At 40.0% G+C, this 19,204-nt stretch overlaps 1 protein-coding gene across 4 annotated transcripts; it reads left to right on the plus strand.

The window, feature by feature from the left end:
* Window positions 1-548: 548 nt before the first annotated feature.
* On the plus strand, window positions 549-17,683 carry LOC116178879 (ankyrin-1-like). 4 transcript variants are annotated; one of them, XM_031498517.1, is made up of 3 exons: window positions 550-696; window positions 6,543-8,420; window positions 8,474-9,560. In XM_031498517.1, the coding sequence occupies exons 1-2, from the start codon at window positions 615-617 to the stop codon at window positions 8,396-8,398; spliced, it is 1,938 nt and encodes a 645-aa protein (XP_031354377.1). In that variant the 5' UTR covers window positions 550-614; the 3' UTR covers window positions 8,399-8,420; window positions 8,474-9,560. The 4 variants fall into 4 exon arrangements, with proteins under 4 accessions (XP_031354374.1, XP_031354377.1, XP_031354376.1 ...); XM_031498514.1 differs by lacking the exons at window positions 6,543-8,420; window positions 8,474-9,560 and adding an exon at window positions 15,581-17,683 and having other exon boundaries at window positions 549-696; XM_031498516.1 differs by having other exon boundaries at window positions 551-696; window positions 6,543-9,560.
* The last annotated feature ends 1,521 nt before the right edge of the window (window positions 17,684-19,204 follow it).

Below are 19,204 nucleotides of genomic sequence, written 5' to 3' on the forward strand. Positions count from 1 at the left end.
TCAATTCTATCATGGTCTGGTACTATTTTCGCGCTGCCGTTAATTTGTCTGCAGCGAGTCTCTTCGGTCTAAGTGGTACGGGTTGTATGTACGTCTGTAGTCTGTATGTGGTGCTTAGTTGTATGTCATTCCCATGATTCCTGCTGGTTTGGTTACCGCTTCTAACGAGTTTTAAGACTTCTCCTTGCAGGGTGGTTGACAGTTTGTTCCCGAATGTGTAGTGGTACCTGCATGTATCGTACTGTCTCTTAGGCGTGCTTTGGGAATTCCTCCTGGTGCTCGTGCTTGACCGGGCCGACTCGTCCTCATTCCTGCATGTAGGTTTTAAATTTAACACCATTTTTGCAATAAACAGATACCTACCATAAAAAAACTGTTTGGTAGCTCGTCAAAATCGCGATTTTCAGGCCATCATCGGAAGCAAATCTGTGACCTTATAAGTGTTTTTTTATCTTGGGGAAAAGATAGTAATCGCAGGATGCACGACTTTTGACCTTAGAAGCGAATCATACTTTTGACAAACAATTGGATTACCAAACCCGTCATTGGTATTTCCACGCAAAACATAAATAAACCGGCATGTTACGTTATTTTTCTCCATTCAATCTGTCGAAATGCACCGTGTTGTGGTGGTGGTGGTGACGTTCTTTTTATTTTGCTTGGAAAGTGAAACCGCGATAATTAATAATGTAAATGGTAAGTGAAAAATTTAAATTATATTCGTTGGTTCCTATTGCTATTACCATATATTGCATTGCCTCTATGTTGTCCATGTTATTACCATTGAATAAAATAAAAGTAAAAGTGTTTTTGGTCAATGCTAGATTACCATTGTTTAAATACACCTAAACCTACTTCAATATTTCATTATAGTAAGACGAGTACAACCAACTGGTTGTTGTTCCAAAATCCATGGCGTGAGAGACTTACGATTTGGAATATATGTAATATACAGCGTGGATGAGACCACCCGTTGTATAAATATATAAAATTTTTTATTCCATATCTCGATTCTAGTACCTATGAAGATTTAATTCGAAACATTTTTCTGTCGTGTAACAGGTGGCGTTGTAATCACAGAAATTCATTTAAATTTTGCTTAATGTTAGTGTGAAGAATTTAAAAAATCTGGGCAATTTTAAAAATGGGAATAATAATATAGAAAACGAAAGTAACTGTACGAATCTGATGGAGCTGAAAAATTTGAAAAATAGGGAAAATTCTAAGAATTGAAAGAATCTTCAGAATTGGATTTATCAGAAGAATTTCAAATCGATTCTTCTGAATTTTATATAGGTAAGTACCAAAAAATGTTTAATAATTTCACGAATCTGGAGAATTTGGAGAAGCGAAAATATCCATAAAATTATAAGAATATGAGACTCTTGAGAAATTAAAAAAGTCTACATGCACGAACCACGAAGTACACATTAAATTGCTATAGCGGCAAGTCCATTCGTGTCGGCACTGTGGTTTTATACGAGACCAGTGGGAAAGTCCCATAATAATTAATTTATTGCATGAACAATGTCAAGAAGAGTATAAACACAAAACACCTTCTATAAATAGTACTACGCTGTATTACGCTACCTATAGAAAATGACAATTGACAGGTATAAAATTAACCAGGGTTCATCTACATTTGCAGAGCAACCTTTCCCAAGGCAATCTTATGCAGGAGCAAAAAAAATGTACCGTTTCCGTTTCATGATTGTTATTCATACCTATTAGAATTGCATTTCATTTAATAATCAAACTTGGCGGAAGCCGTTTATTTTGAAAAATATTTGTACATTTTTAGCGCATTTTCACAAAAATAAAAAAAAATGCGCTATCGTGGCCACTTTTTCCGTCCGTCCGTCCGTCCGCTCGTTTTGTGACGCTACTAGTTCTTTATCTTAAGAGCTGTTGTTCTACTTTTTTCGCTATTTGGTTCGTTATGATGTCGAGTTTTGTACCAAGGAAGGAATTTTCTGTACCGCTTACAAAAAAAGTTATTGTAAAAAAAACAAAAAACCGTTTTTTACATGTTCCATAATTTTACACTTTTGCCGTTTATTAACGATCCTAGAGATCGTTTATAAATTTGCATTGCTATCTGTCGCCTGCCGGTTGGTCTCTCCGTCTGTTCCTTTGTCTGTCTGTCCATCTATCTGTCCGTGTGAACGATAACTTTGTTTAGAAATGTTCGATCACTTTTACATCTCCGTTAAATATGAACTGAATTGCATGAAATTCAATATGGGCATAGCTTTAGCCATATAATACGCAACGCCAAAAGTTGAATCGAATCGATTCAAAATTCACAGTGCCCTTTTCGCATCTCGACCATTTATAAACCGAATTGCAAAATTTTTACTTATAAAAGCATTTGAATGAAATTTGATACATAGGCACTTGGAATAAAGGAAAATCAACTGCCAATTTCAAAATTTGGTTTTGCGCATGCGCAGTGCCAACTTTTTGATTTATGGAAGAATTTAAATGAAATTTGATACATAGGCACTTGGAATAAAGGAAAATCTAGCGCCAGTTTCAAAATTTTATTTTGCGCATGCGCAGTGCCAACTTTTTATAGAAGCATTTAAGTGAAATTTGATATTTAGGCGCTTGGAACAAAGGAAAATCTAACATTAGTTTCAAAATTTAGGTTTGCGCATGCGCAGTTCCAACTTTCTTATTTAGAAAAGCATTGAAATGAATTTCTTCTCATAAACTGAAATTGAAGTAGCACGTCAAAAATGGATTGCCCATGTGCAACGCTATCTTTCATATTTGTGGCCGGATTTTTACGATTTTAACAGAAGTTGCATCTTACAAATGGGAAATGAATGCAAGTGGAAATGCGCTTTATGTAAATCGTTTACGATTACTTTTTAACTTGTTTTCTATTTTTAGAGCATTTTCTTAAGAATTAAAAAATGTGCTACTTTTTGCGTTTTATCTGTCCCTCCGTTCGGACCCACACACACGCGCGATCTCCTTTATAGTATTCTAATCGAGGGGGAAACCAATGAGATATTTGATTGTACAAACTGTAGGTATTAATTTTTCGGATATTTTTAGGTAATTTGGGGTATTTTTGGGTGATATTTCAATTTCATATAGTAGGATTGCGTTTCGGATGGTACCGAAGATTGCGAATTATAGTGAGGTTGTAAAATTTTTAGATTACATTTACCAAGCGGGTACAAGCACTCAATTTTGCATGAAGCTTCTCAAGACCCTAAGAAATAATTTGAATTTTTACACAATTTTTTGCTCACTACAATCTTGTGGGCAGTGAAAAGACCTTTAAAATGGTACCATACATGTATACCTTCCACGCCCGGTTGTTGATGTAAACCGGAAGTTATGCAAGCGTAAAAGTGACAGTACCGTTTTAACGCGGATTTTCTGAATATTAACTACGATTGCGCGCGCTTAAGATCCTTTCTTCTTCAAACTGGTATATTTAAGGTTTCTACATAAGCTATGGTATAAAATTGATAATTATTGTTTTATTTTTGGTCATACTGAGCCATTACTCTATGATATGTTAAGTGCATTATTCGATCACTTGAAGTGCATTTTCCCTACAAATCATACGTACTTTAATTTTACTTCAGTGTTGTCTACTTAGTGCAATTGCACTTGTAAACCGCTACAATGGTCCTAAGGGTCTATCAAGTCAACACTGAAAACGTTGACTTACCCTATACTTACCGTTGGCAACTCTGGGAAAAACTACTACAAGCAGAGCCACCCACCTTTCAAGTCGAAACGATGGACGTTTCGCGGTACTTTTGAATTTGGATGGCACGAATGAACTCCTACGTTGTGTAATCGGTTCTTGCATGTGTTGGGACGTAACACATAATCGGGAAGGGAATTAAATAAAAGACAGAACTTTTGCGCGTAAAAATGACAAGAACAAATAAATATATAGGGAAACCTTCTGCGGGACAAAAACCCCGGCATAGGCCACACAAATACATGAAATAAACACCTACAGCAATAAAATGCAAGAGAAGATACACATAAATAAAACATCTCAAATTGTATGATAAAAATCAGATACTCAAATCAAATGCAATTATACAAGTTCATAAAAACAAGACATCATAAATGCAGTGGAAAACCTCACAAAGCAATTCAGTACAAAAACACATCAAAATACCTGTACGATCAATTGAGATAACACAACTCGTAAAATAAATAAATGGCATGTACATAAGAAATATCAAAATGTCGTGGCTCTACTCCAACCTTCAGTTAACATAAATTAATTTAACACGAAAGGTACATGTGAGAATACCAATAGCAAGTATTCATTTGAAAATCGATTATCGCTCAAGCAGAACATATTTTAAATAGAGGAAATGTTAATGAGAGGGCCCCTAAATATCTCGCATGGCTAAGATGCCAAGAACTACAATCCGCACGAGACGAGTAGGTAACAGATACAGCGAAAGATGGAACTGTACCCACTCCACGGAGACAGAGTGAACCACTCACACACACACACACACACAAACATTGAAACATCAAATAAAAGAGCCCCCCTTCGTATAGCTAACGCACAAGGACTGCAGCACGCCACGAATAAGAAAGTAACAGATACAGCGAACAATCAAACTTCCCTCACGGAAAAGTTACGATAATCAACTCCTCGTGAATACAGAAATAAATACCTACTTAATAAAACAAAATAATGGCATAATCACCTGTACAGTATAAACAAACACGATTCATCTAACGGTACTCAAAAACAAAAGCATGGAGTACGCCACTTTTAGATATCGCAGTTATGTAAAATCAGTAAAATGTAAATAATATCAAATTGTGGCAAGAAATTCAATGATTAATAGGTAGTACAAGAAAGAATAAAATGGTTACTACCTGTAAATACACCTTCGAAACACTACAACCTAAATAATCAAGAAGAAAAACCCAAGAAGGCGCGATGCCCTCCATCGACCCGTCGCCATTTTCTTCATTCTGCCACGTTCATTTTTTTCTCCTAGCTTCGTTATGAAAATCCCTTAGTCTTCGCCATCTGCGCAGAACGGTCGATTGGTTATATACAGAGCATGTCATATTTTTGTTTCAGATGTAAGGTGTGTTGCCTAACCATAAGGGGGGATTAGCACAGTGCTGTGCACCGAATGTTTGATATAATCCGCAGTTGCATGTCCTGCAGACCTTTATTCACATTCACATTTTTGGGTATTTCCGAGCATTTTGAGGTATTTTTTCGGAAAATAAACTATTATTAGATAGTTTTGTATTAAAATAGGGCAGCGGCGATTGCGGGGGGAGGGGGGTATTAAAGGTCTCAACAAAAGGAATTAATTTTTAGCAACCATAGTACTTCTTCTAACCCCTTAACGTGATCGGATATAATTCCTTATACCACAAGATCAGATTGTCGGAGGAGGGTACTCATAAACGGCGATTGGAACGTCTGAAAAAAATATTGGTGATTTCAAAACTTTAATAGCGAAATTCCTGACAAAATGAATCGTTTGAAGTCGATTCGAATATCTTGAAAAGGAAGTGTGGGAATAAGAGGTTACTAATGAAGGGTAAGTAGAACGTCTGGACGAGATGTATCAACTAAGGATGTCAAAACTTTAACTGCAAATATATTCAAAACGAAGTGACGGAAAAGGGTACTCTCAAAGGGCGGAAAGATCGTCTAGACGAGACACATCTACTGGCGATGTAAAAACTGAATTGTGAATATTTCTTAAATTAATGTTACAGGAAGCTAGCTACAAGGGGAAAATGGAATATTTCGGAAAATTTTTGTAACACGAAACCACCGGCGAAAAACATAGGTTCACATTTAAAAGAACCTAAAGTTCTGACTTGAGTACCTTGCAATGATCAGGGAAGCACTCGGTCATCCTTAGATTGAAGGCTTGGGAAAAAGTGAAGGTGAACGATCAAAATGTACACAGTTATGGTACGCCTAATGATCTTGGGCTAATTTTTTAGGGGACCTTAGGAGCCATCTATGATTCTTATAGGGAAACAGTGGCGTGGCCTTACATTTTATTTATTTCACGAACCACACCACGTCGTGTCTAATCAAAAAGCTTCATTAGGCTGCACCCTGATGATGATAGTGCAGCCGAAATCACTACATTCATAGTCTTTGGCCCGGGTCAAATTTTGGCAATTGGTCCGTGGGTCAAGGTCAAATGTTGGCAATTGGTGCGGGGTTCAATGTCAATTTTCGGCAGTTGGCCCGGGATGCGAGATCAAATTTCGGCAGTTGGTCCTGGATGTTTTGGCAGTTGGCTCGAAGTGTGAGATTTTGCAAGATGGTTCGGGGTGGGAGATCATATTTCGGCAGTTGGCCCTTATGGTTACTCTTTGCCCGGAGTATTTCGGTTATTTTCCCGCCATCTTGAATCCTCCTTTTTGTGTTGCTTTGGCTTAACAGACAATGAATCTCTTAAACTGTTGGCGGCGGCGTAAAAACGAACACGTACCAAAGAACTACTATTTGTTAACCTTCCTGGGTTATGACTGACGGTAACGTTTTGTTTCAGGTGAAGTACACGGGGCGCCAAATAGCGTAGCTTCGCAAGGAAATTCAGTTCTGCATCGTGCTGCATCGAATGGAGAAGTTCATCAAGTAACCGATATCCTTGACAAATATATTAGTTCCAGGAACAGCGCTGGAAGGTCTCCACTTGACCTTGCTGTTATAGGTGGACACCTAAATGTCGTAGTAGCATTACTATCCAGAGGAGCGCCTGTTAATTCAATGGACAACGAAGGCAATACTGCACTGCATCATGCCGTCGAGCGAGGAGATGTTGATATTATTAGCGCTCTTCTCAGTAAGGATGCTGATACTACAATCAGGAACAAGGAGGATGAAACTCCTTTAAATATAGAAATTCAAAGAGAAAACGTGAATGTTGTAGAATTGTTATTGAACGGAGGGGCTTCGGTTAATTTGGCAGACAGAAATGGCAATACCCCTCTACATCAGGCTGTTCAGCTCGGCGCCGATGCTATTGTTGCCGCAATCCTCAAAAAAGCGCCAAATACTAGTCTCAAGAACAAGGATGGTCAAACTCCATTGGATATGGCGGTACTGAGCGGAAATTTAAATGTTGTCAAATTACTTTTGAATGCCGGAGCGTCTCCTGATATACCAAACGAGTATGGCTTTAATGCGTTACACATCGCCGCATGGCAAGGAACCGATGCCATTGTTGCCGCAATTCTTGAAAAGAACCCCAATACTAGTCTCAAACATAAAGCAGATCAAACCCCATTGGATGTGGCGGTTATGAGGCAACATTTAAATGTTGTCAAATTACTCTTGAACGCCGGAGCGTCTCCTGATATACCCAATAAGGATCACGGCGGCAGCGCGCTACACGTCGCCGTTTGGCTAGGAGCCGATGCTATAGTTGCCGCTATTCTTGAAAAGGCTCCAAATACATCTCTCAGAAATAAAGCTGATCTAACCCCTTTGGATACGGCAGTGCTTAGAGGACATTTATTTGCCGTCAAATTACTTTTGAATGCAGGAGCGTCTTCTGATATACCAAATAAAGATGGCAACAATGCGTTACACATCGCCGCACGGCAAGGAGCCGATGCCATTGTTGACGCAATCCTCGAAAAGAAGCCAAATACTACTCTCAAAAATAAAGCAGATCAAACTCCATTGGATGTCGCGGTCATGAAGGGACATTTAAATGTTGTCAAATTACTTTTGAATGCCGAAGCATCTGCTAATATACCTAATAACGACGGCAACAACGGCGGCAACACGGCAAATCAAACTCCTTTGATGATAGCGGTGCTTAAAGGACATTTAAATGCTGTCAAATTACTTTTGAGTGCCGGAGCGTCTGCTAATATACCGAATAAATATGGCAACACTGCGTTACACCTCGCCGTATGGCACGGAGCCGATGCCACTGTTGCCGCGATTCTTGAAAAGCAGACAGATACCAGTATATTTGGATTCCTAGGTACTCTGCAATTACTTGCAGACCTGGGAGCGGCTGCTGCCAACAGATCTAGCGACGCCGATCTACACCTGACCATGGACGACGCACTTGTTGCTGCTCTTTTAGAAAATGGGGCAAATAGTACACTCCAAAACAAGGCGAATCTAACTGCGTTAGACATGGCGGTTCTAAGGCATCAACTAAATGCGGTGAAGTTACTTTTAAACGCCGGAGCACCTGTTAATTCACCAGTGTACTATGGCAATACTGCGCTACATTTTGCTGCGTGGTACGGAGATGAGGCAATTATTACCGCATTGGTTAGTAAAGGCGCCGACACCACCCTTAGGAACCAATGGGGCGTTACACCATTTGATGTTGCTTCTGCACGCGGACACGTGAAAGTGGCAAATGAATTGCTCAAGTCATAAAATAATGTAAACTAAAACACTTGTGAGTTGTGACAATATCATAGAAACATAAGGGTAGTGAATGACAAATTTTAGAGCACTCAAAAGGGCACTGTCTGAGAGTACTTAGGATCTTTGAACCGGCGAATGAATGAAAAAGTTGTTAGCACGATCTCTGAATTCATGGAATTTGCCATCAAAACGGCTGGTGGTATGCGAGCGACTTCTGGGATAGGACCGTGTCAATGTTGAACGCAAAGTCAACGTTTCGTCCACTTTCGTAAGGGGCTTCATCAGGAGAAGAAAACACAAATTAACAATCAAAAATAAAGTAAAATAGGTACATATCTTATTCACTTATAATACTCCTGAAAAGAAGCCAAAAAGTCCACAGTTCCACAAAATTAGGTGTTTCAGAGATAGATTATTGATTAATGGATAATTTATTCGTGTTGTTTACCTTTGAAGCATCGGTTACCATGGAAATAATTATTGATACAAGTACACGTTGGAACACTGAAAAAGAGAAGGCTAAACCTAGCTATTTCAACCTATTCCGTCAGGAGAAATTTGAGAAAATGACCCATCAGCCAGTGAGATAACAGATTTCTAGAGCGGAGAAAGTGACCATCCATCGTCAAGTTGTTTGGGTGTTCTCAATGCCCTCCTGGATTTTTCTTTGATAGAAGATGGGAGAATGGGATAGAGGCTTCTTGAAACAAAGTATAGCGGCCGTTTTTAATTAGAGCTATGATGAACTGGAACATGTCGTTCGTGCTCTGAAATTCGAGTTCTAACTGATCTACCAGTTTCGTCGATGTAACGTGAACCACAAGAACAGTGAAGGCGATGTAAAATAAGAGTTCGAATTTTACTCTTCTCTTTCTTAGTGTTCCAACGTGGGCACTTTAATCTTGCTCCCGTTGACTCATTGGTAAGAGTTTTGATATATCTTCCTTTATTTTTGATTGCCCCTTATCGTTGACACGGTCCTATGGGCCAGTGTGGCTTGAATGCTTTAATTTTGCACTGACTGCCCTAGCCATTGGTAGTACCCAGTTCTTTGAATTTTGTTTATTCTGAGGTGAAGCGGTAACTTAGTTAAATTAGATTTGGTTTAATTTTTTCGATTGTTCGTAGAAATAACTAAAGAAGTAATTTTCATATTAAATTATTTAGCGAATTTTATCATTTCCCCAGATGAACAATGGTCTTGGTAACCGGTGGGAAGAACAAATTGGGTAATTGCAGTCAACGTACATGTGTTTTTCGACGTTGTCCCATTTGATTGGCTTTGTGTTCTTAATGGCTTTAGGAAGTGAGAGCGTCTGAACGTCTCGAATTGGTATCGGGTTTCATGATTTTGACTAGGGTGATGGGTTTAAGAAAGCTGATGGTGTCATTTTGCCTCATAAAAATCTGAAGTGTGCAGTTTGTGACTAAGATTATTGAACGGAGCCGTCAACTAAGAGATATCGTGCTAACGGACAGACGGACAGACATCTTGGGGCAGAGCATATTCATCGCAACTTATTCTGCCCCCGTACCGAAGAGATTGTAGAAATATGGTTTAGTGTAAGCTGTGCTTGGCAACTTAACAATATTCCTTTGTTAGAAGGTGTAACCCGCTGTCTTTGTATCATTGAGATCCATCAAGAGCTTGGATTTCAACTGATTGTCATTCAACTAAATGAAATTTTTGACTTCAGTATGGTTTGTTACATTAGATTCTGCCAGGGTGCTCAACTTAGTGCAGGAAAAGCCACACTGGAATAAATACTAAGTCGACCGTGCAGTGGAAAATTTGTATCACGGATTCTTGTTTGGGTCTGTAATGTGTTATTATATGGGAGCTAAACAAAAATCTTTGTTTTGTTATTCATCTAGACTGTTTATCAGACGGTAAGGTTATCAAGCGTGTCTGCGAACTAAACCATATTTTTGAGGGACAAAGATCATAAGAATTCAGAAGATATTTGCTATAATTTATCTTTATAGAAGGTAGATATTTATAATAATATTTAGCCTTCTACTCCAGGTAAATGGCTTAACGTACTTCATTCGATGAACGTGAAGTTGTAGAATAAAAACTCTTTTAATGCGTTTCTCGCATTGTGCGAGGAAGTGTACAAAATTTTGGTCTAAGTCATAAATTTGCAATGTTAAAGACCACAGAAGGCCATTTAGAAAACTACCACTCCATAGGTTAAAGAGCTTCAGGCGATAGATACTTTTTTGTAGAAGAAAATGTCAATTTTTCTCCCATACCAAGTAAAAATACTTTTAAAAATTCAAAAATTCTGACACAGAGGCCTTGTTCCATATCTAAATATAGTAAGTAATAATTCATGGTGGGAATTCGGATAATTTTCCTCGAAAAACTAGTATTTTGTCTTCAAAAACTCATCCTTGGAATATCTGCCCTCCAAAAATCTTACCCATTCTATTCACTTCAGGTTACTTTCTTATTATAAATGTTTTGATGGTATGGTACGTGAACCACAATAATGTTAGATATATTTAAGTTAGGGATTTTTAGGAGTACAGTTTAGAGATACGGAGTCATAAAAATGGCTGTAAGCTGGTTTTCTAAATATTAATTAATAGATATTTACATAAAAGTCAGGAAAATGATACATTACTGGCGAGGAAATATTGAAGGGCGAGGCCCCTTTCGAGCCGAGTACTTTAACTTCCGAGTCAGGTAATGACATTTTACTGACGAGTTTTCTATTAAATTTTACCCGAAATCGTCTTTTACTCTTTTAATACAAAATTTCAATTTTTATTTAGAACTTTTGATTAATGTCAATCTGTCAGTGATGACAGGAGTCATTATAGACATTTAGAAATGTCACAAATGCGGTAAAGTGACGGTGCGGCCGGTAAAGTGACAAGCGGCAGGAAAGGTAGTCTTCTCTGCCTCTGTCATGGAATTTCCTGACATAAAGTAGGCATGAAAATGAACGTTTCAGGACGATTTTGGGTAAATTATATTTTTGTAGATTTGAATAATTTATTAAAGACAATAAAAAAATTGTTTTTCCATAATATGAATAAAAAGTTCGGTTAGTTTCGTCGATTACCCCATATTTCATGATCACTTTTAAGTCGACAAGGGTGTGCGTAATATTCCTGAATGCCAACTTAAATTTCTTGGTAGGTTATCAATTTTCGATTTAGATTTCTCTTTCCTTCTCTAAGTTTTTCGACAATGCTTTGCAGATATTTTAATAAATGTTAAAAAAAATAGAGAGTGCTGATGTAATACCATACAGGGTGATTCCTATAGTACCTGCCACCGTTTGGGAGCGTGTAGGTGGTGTGTAGGGGAGTATTTTGATATAGGACACTTGGGGTCGGAAATCTAAAATAAGGGTGCCAGAGCCAAATTTACCTTCTGGAATTTCGCGCCTGTAGGTAGGCAACCCAACCGGCCGGCGGTGCACACGGAGCGATCTCAGGCGGCGATGTGTGGCTGACACTTGATCAGAATTTTGTTTAAACCCACGAAATCCCGTCTGCAACGACGTGTATCAAGTGAATAAACACTATGGCACGTTTTACTAACACGGAATACGCGGACATGCACTTCATGTACGGATTGGCAAATGGTAACGCACGAGCTGCACGACGAGCGTACGGTGAGCGGTATCCAAACCGTCAGTTACCCTGCAGACAGGTCTTTCAAGAAGTTCACTTCCGACTGTGCGAGACAGGGCAATTGCAGGTAAGCTGACGGAGGCTTAACTTTACACACAGATTCGTGATGCACATCGATACTTGGGTCATTTAAGCACCCATTTCGAAAAGTTTGTTTGTTTACACCGACCTCCTCCTATTTCGCAGCCCACTAGCGCCCGTGATCGCGATCGCCCGTTGGTAAATGCCTTAGAGGAGGATGTGTTGGAACGTTTCGAGGCAAACCCGCGTACTAGCACTCGACTTGTAGCAGATCAGGTGGGTTGTAGTCAACACACAGTGTGGAACATCGCCAACAACAACAACTTACACCCCTATAAGTTTAAGAAAGTGCAAGAGTTACGGCCGGGTGACCATGAAAGGAGGCTGGAATTCTGCAACTTAGTCGTCCAGGAGGAAGAAGCTAATCCGAACTTTCTGAGGAGCGTGCTAGTTACTGACGAGAAAGGATTCTCAAGAGAGGGGACCTTCAATCCTCGTAACAGCCACTACTGGGCGGAGCACAATCCTCATGAAACGTTTACGCGAGGATACCAGGACAAGTTTTCTTTAAACGTTTGGGCTGGCATCCTGGGGGACAACCTACTGGGGCCTTACATCCTCCCTCCGCGTCTAAATGCCCATAATTACCTGATTTTCTTGCGCGAGGTGCTACCAGAACTTTTAATGGATGTTCCAGTGAACTTGTACTGGGACCACTGGTTCCAGCACGATGGGTGCCCTGCTCACTACGGGCGGCAGGTGAGGGAACACTTGGACCAAACCTATCCGGACAGATGGATCGGCCGTGGAGGTGCGGTGGAGTGGCCTGCCCGCTCGCCCGACATCACCCCATTAGATTTTTACTTGTGGGGTGTGATGGAAGCGCACGTCTACGAGACTCCCGTCGAATCCGAAGAGGACTTAATTGCGCGCGTCGTCATGGCCGGAGAGGCTGTTCGCCAGGACATAGGAGTCTTCACGCGAGTTCGAGGGGAGTGGTTGGCTAGATGTAGGAAGTGCATTGAGAACAACGGTGGCCACGTTGAACACTTGTAAACGTTATTGCTTTTGACTGTCGTTTTCCCTCCTTCCCTCCCATGTCGCTTCCTCGCGCTAACTCGCTCTGCATCGCTCCGCGCGAAACGTCGGTCGGTTGGGTTGCCTACATACAGGCGTGAAATTCCAGAAGATAAATTTGGTTCTGGCGCCCTTATTTTGGATTTCCGACCCCAAGTGTCCTATATGAAAAGACTTCCCCTAGGCACCCCCTATACGCTCCCAAACGGTGGCAGGTACTATAGGAATCACCCTGTATATGTATTTCTAACTATACCATATTTGCAGTAAGTAGTTCTCTATAGGTTTTGCATAATTCATGTGTAAATTATTTACAGATAAGCAGAATTTTATTCATTCATCATAATTAGAATATTAACTATTTAACTCGTTTTATGTAGAACTACTCTCATTCGTTTGTTCAAGAGAGTTGATGTTAATCAGCGGTTGATACGAAAAAGGTGACCCATGGAAGATCCCAGGGATGCGTCTTGTTCTCTCTAGTGTACAAGGCGATCGATACGGAAAAAGAAGTCGATGCGAAAAAGGCGGCCCATGGAAGATGCAAGAGTTGCCCCTTCCCATCTCAGGTGTACAAGGCGGTCCGTATTCAAAGCCCGACTATCCCCTCACCCTATTTTTTCTGACGTCACAGTGCTGCGTTGTGATTAGTTTTGTGGTGGTCAGTTGTAATTTTTTAATTTCCGGATGTCGGCCATTTTGTAGCGGCAAGTTTAAATTTGTGCGGGAGATTTGAATTGTTGAATTTCCTGATCGTCATGTTGTTGCGGTAAATTTGAATTTTTGCGGAAAATTTGAAATGTTTACTGTGTTTGGCTGTCATTTTAAATATACAGGGTGTAATGGTAATGCAGAGTATTTGTGATCGATGTTTATGTCTATGGTTGCTAATAGATCGTTAACTGGTCGGCCATTTTGTTCCGATAAGGCCAAATTGAATCGCGTGTAGGTATTTTTGAAATTAAATATACAGTGTGCAGTGTGTTTGTGTTCGACCATTTTGCTCCGGGGTGTCATAATGGCACTAATCTGCCAGCCATTCGGTTCTGCTGGGGGTATTTTGAACCCGGTAAAATTTTTTTAAATACTAAACAAGTTACATATAATATCCGTCGTACATAAAATACCGTAGAACAGTAATTTTAAATGTGGTCTCGTTTCACTGTCTATATTGAATGACGGCAGAGCAGACGACAGAGAATTCATCGAACTATCAGGCTACATACGACGAATATCAAGATTTTCAAACTTGGGCGACACATCATTATGGTATAACGACACATGAATAAACCGATCGGCTGCAGGAGGAAGAGCGTCGTCTGTTTTACAATACGACGATACCGTTAAATAATACAGGAAGCAAAATTTTGCGAATGGGACTTAATGTATCACGTGATATGTGTTGTTGTGCGAGGAATTTGAAAATGAGTCGTGATCAAAGATTCAATTATGAGACTTTTATACGATTCATCGATTGTTTAGAGTAACTAATGCAGACATTAAAACATAGTGAAGCCATTGTCGTCGATATAAATGAAATCATAATTCGGAGATAATTTTGTATGTTGAAATTTCAGACGGTTGGAAGAGTTATTGGGGTGGGTTAAAGATAAAACAGCTAGTAAAACAGCAAGTAAAAAAGAGAGAGGAAATAGTCAGGCTTTAACTACTGCGGTCGATACGGAACTCTACAGCGTTTTATTCTACTGGTTTTGTATGAGGTGATTGCTCCCGAGGTACATTTCATGCAGTTTCTGCACCAAGAAACCACTAAAAATCCATATCTATTAGGATGCTAGCCGTCGTCGTTCGTCTAATCGTTGTAGGTGTCACGCTGGCGGTTCCGGGTTCGATCCCCGGTCGATGCGGATTTTTTTAAATAAATTTTTTTATGTTATTTAGCATTTCTACATTTCGCCAGAATAGTCAAGTGTACGTTCAAATTCAAGACATTTGGTTTAAAATATTCCTTGTGTGTGGGTAATTTTTGTTCAATAATTCAGTTTTTCATTTAAATCCCACCGCGAGACTGCTCTTGGTTCCTAATTGGTGGCGCTAGGCTTTAAGCACAGGGTTTAACTTCTGCAAGTGAAACATTTTAAATTTTTGCGATACGGTAGCTGTAGGTGACCTCCAAACTTCTTCATTTATCACAATATTCTCGTTTATCTATAGGTTGTAACCTTTATATTTATATAAAGATGTTTTAAATATTTAACTAACAATTATAAAATGTTAGCGGTATCAGTAAGTGTGATTGTGCTCTTGTACCTTGGAAACCCAGCTCCTGCCGCAGGTAAACATCCTGAAATTTAGGTTTTGTAGTGCACTTCCTTTAATTTTCGGAAGCACTCTTTAGAAGATAGTTGTCAGTCCGGTTGCATGAATTTCAATGATCACAGTTCTCTTGTGTAGTTGAATTATGATCACATTTCGATTTAGGTGCAGTTTGGCGGCACTATGGTGCAACCGGCAATGGTCCACTGCATGAAGACGACGTAGAGATGGTGTTGGGGCACGGTTTCAACGTAGGCGCTAAAGCCACATCTGATCGACCTGGGGAAAAAGCTGTTCACAACCAGGTGGGCGTAATGAAGATTATTACATCGCATGTGGTCAACTTAAATGCCGCCAACGTAAGCGGAGAGGGGCGGATTTCTGGCGGTGGGAACGATGTGGTTACATTGCTTGGTAACGGAACAACTGAAGTTCACTGTGATCTCAACGGGGGAGACGTAGCAGTCCAAGGTGTGGATAATGTAGTTGAAGCACGCTTTTCCAGCAATTTCAATACGAGAGGTAACAGTTTGACAGCACCAACTGACGGAACAGCTTTGGGTCGTAGCGATAAAACCGTAAATCTGGTCATAACACCACCGGGTGCAAATATTCGCCACGGTGTCAGCAACAAGGGCGATTCGGCACTCCATAAACTTGACATATATAGCCAAGAAGATGCACTACAAGCGCTTTTCAGTGGAAAAGTCAACGCGAAACCTAACAATTTTGAAACGTCTTTCAGTGGAACGACCTTTGGCGCAAATATTCCTAATAGTATGCATAGTTCTTCGTATGGCCAAGAGAAAGCAGTCCGAATACCGATCGGCGGTAACGTGAAGCCTAAAGGTACAGATGTGGTAGCTACGCCTGGTAATGAAAAAACCGTCAAGCTTGTTATTTCCGGAGCGGGGAACACTCCCAAGAGTACCAGTCGGTACACGGTAGGCCATACAGATGGGAAAAGAAGTGGAATACAAGCACCGCTCGGTGAAAACGCGTACGTTAAGAATTTGGCGTTTCCTACTAGTGTATCCGGTGGAACAAGTATTTCCAATAGTGCTAGTAGCAAAGGTGACGCGACTCTTCCGTACGGCCAAGAGAAAGCAGTTCGGATTCTAATCGGTGGGAATGTCAGTGTCAAGGGTAACTCCGCAATGCCCATAGATTTCGCGGATACTCGTGGTGCCGAAAAAACTGTAAATTTGGTTATATCTGCAAATGTTCACAAAGGTGTCGGTGGCACAAAGGACCCGACATTTCACTATGGTCAAACTAATAGTTTGACAACGCCTTTGGGTACTGGTCCACGAGATACCGAAAAGGTAGTAAATGTTGTTATATCTAGCGTACCTGACAATAAGCGAAGTCAGGCACTAGATAAAGCGACGAAATCTCATAGTGGTTACTTCCACGGGGACGACCAAGTAACTAAGGTTATATCACAAGGGGAGAATCTCAATAGCGCCACTGACAATAGAGACGTGACATTGAGGCGTACTGTAGGAATCTTTACGTCACATGGTGACGTAAACTCTCCACTGCACACAGCCGCGTGGCATGGCCATCAAAACGCAATCAAGACTCTTTTAGAAGGGGGTGCCAACGTAAACGCAAAAAACAAGGAATCCGAGACCCCACTTGACATTGCAGCTGCGCGCGACTACGCAGGCATAATAAAGGTCCTACTATCAAGTGGCGCAAATCCGAATGAAGTTAACGCCAGAGGAGGAACTCCACTGCACGTAGCCTCCTGGCACGGGCAAATAAACGCAATCAACGCTCTTCTGGATGCCGGTTCCGATATAACGGCCAGGAACAACCATTCGCAAACGCCACTTGATACCGCGACCTCTCGCGATCATGCTAAAGTTGTCAGTTTGCTACTGTCACGCGGCGCTAATCCAAATGATCGGAATGATTCAGGAGACACGCCGCTTCACGCGGCTGCGTGGTATGGTCAAGAAAACGCGGCAAAGGCACTTATAGATGGGGGCGCTGATATAAACGCCAAAAATTTGCAAGGAAAAACTGCTTTACAGGTAGCTACTGCACGCGGAAATCATAATGTGGGGAGTCTGTTGTTTGATAGGGGGCAAAAAGATCTTGCTAGTGCTATAGATGTCAGAAGTAACATGGTTAGAAATTAATGCAAGGCTAAGACTAAACTGATTTTTTGGACTAGAGCAAAAGCCAGTGCAACCAGTGAAGAAAAAGTTTGAGAATACGCACTGTAACACTGTTCAATAAAATACTTATGTGATCAGATCCGGTTTTTTCATCGAAAAACGCATTTTCACTACTTGCCAGTTTTTAGGAGTACAGAACATCTCCTGACTACCATGCTTCGGAGGATATGTAAAGCAGGGGGTCTCAGCAGTTATACCAGGACTGTCGTTAGGTCACACGGAAGGTTATTGATGCGATCTGAAATCGTCTGTACCGAGGGAGTACCACCCACACGATACATACATTTCCTAACTGAAAGATCTGAGCGACTGAGGACCAATTGCACCGTCAAAATTAAGTATCCCTTAAAGTTAAGCATAACTTAAATACCATAGCAATTTTTGTCTTAATAATCGTCACCATAGATTTTAAGTTCGACTTTAAGCAAGGCTTAATTCTGTTGGTGCAACTGGGGCTGAGCGATCTGAACGATCCGAACGATAGGAACGATCCAAAGGAGCCATTGTAACAGTGGGAGGGCTGCTACCTCCATTTTAACTCCATTTTTTTTACTTCCTATTAAAGTGAGTGTCTCTAAATATAGCTGTTTCTTTATTTTTTTTGTAGTTCAGTTAATTGGATTTTGCGTGGACTTACCTGTCAGTTTTTCAGATGAGAAATTAATCTTTTATATGTGGATTCTTTGACCACGCAAATATGGCTACAGTCAATTTCTTGTTTCGTTTCACAGAGACACTTGCTCTGGGTGATGATAAAGAAATCAAGATTTGTAATTTTAGTCTAAGTAATTTTAATTTTCCTAAAGGAATCGACCCACGAAAATTACTGGCATGAAACAGTTTCTTGTTGCGTTTATTGTTTATTTGCATTTAATTCTAGTGATACCACTCCTTTGGTTGGATTAAAATTTTGTTTAGTATTCAGAGGTGTACAGGAGAATGAATTTTAGATAATAATCAAATTTGGCATGGCCACCTGATCACGAGATTTTGTATCTCTATTTCTAAACTAAAACAATACTTCACAACCAGGAACGAGTAAAAAATGGAAACTGTCGCTTTTGTTTGTATTAATATATTTCAATCAACTAAAGTCATATGCGTCTTTATTCGAGTTCAATCAAACCCGAGCATTAGACTTTGAATATTAGGTTTTAAGAAGAGCTAAAGGGCAAAACTTCTGTAAGGTAAGGGGTATAATAGTATTTTACATTATTAGCCAGGTAAGTGAGTTTTTACTGGCGATAGGAGAAGTTGACTGGCGAGCCGTTAGGCGAGCCCGTCATCTCCTAGAGCCAGTAAAAACTATTACCTGGCGTATAATGTACAATATTTTATTTGTTACTCATTTGTAAACAATAGTAAACGTAAATAATTAGTTCTTAAATTGATCTTGAAGAAATGTCTAAAATATCATGTGATCCATGTAACAGAGACTTCGCATTAATTCTGGCCAATGAAATTACTAGATTACTAACTTGTAAAATTTTTACAGGTCTGCTGTCAGTTTTACAGTCTGCTGTCAGTTTTACAAGTCTGTCAGTTTTACAAGTCAGTAGCGTTTAAACATGACGTTTACCCGTTTGCGTTTTGTCTTGTT

This window comes from Photinus pyralis, unplaced genomic scaffold (assembly GCF_008802855.1).
Source record: "Photinus pyralis isolate 1611_PpyrPB1 unplaced genomic scaffold, Ppyr1.3 Ppyr1.4_LG8, whole genome shotgun sequence".
In the NCBI taxonomy this organism is placed as follows: Eukaryota; Metazoa; Arthropoda; class Insecta; order Coleoptera; family Lampyridae; genus Photinus; species Photinus pyralis.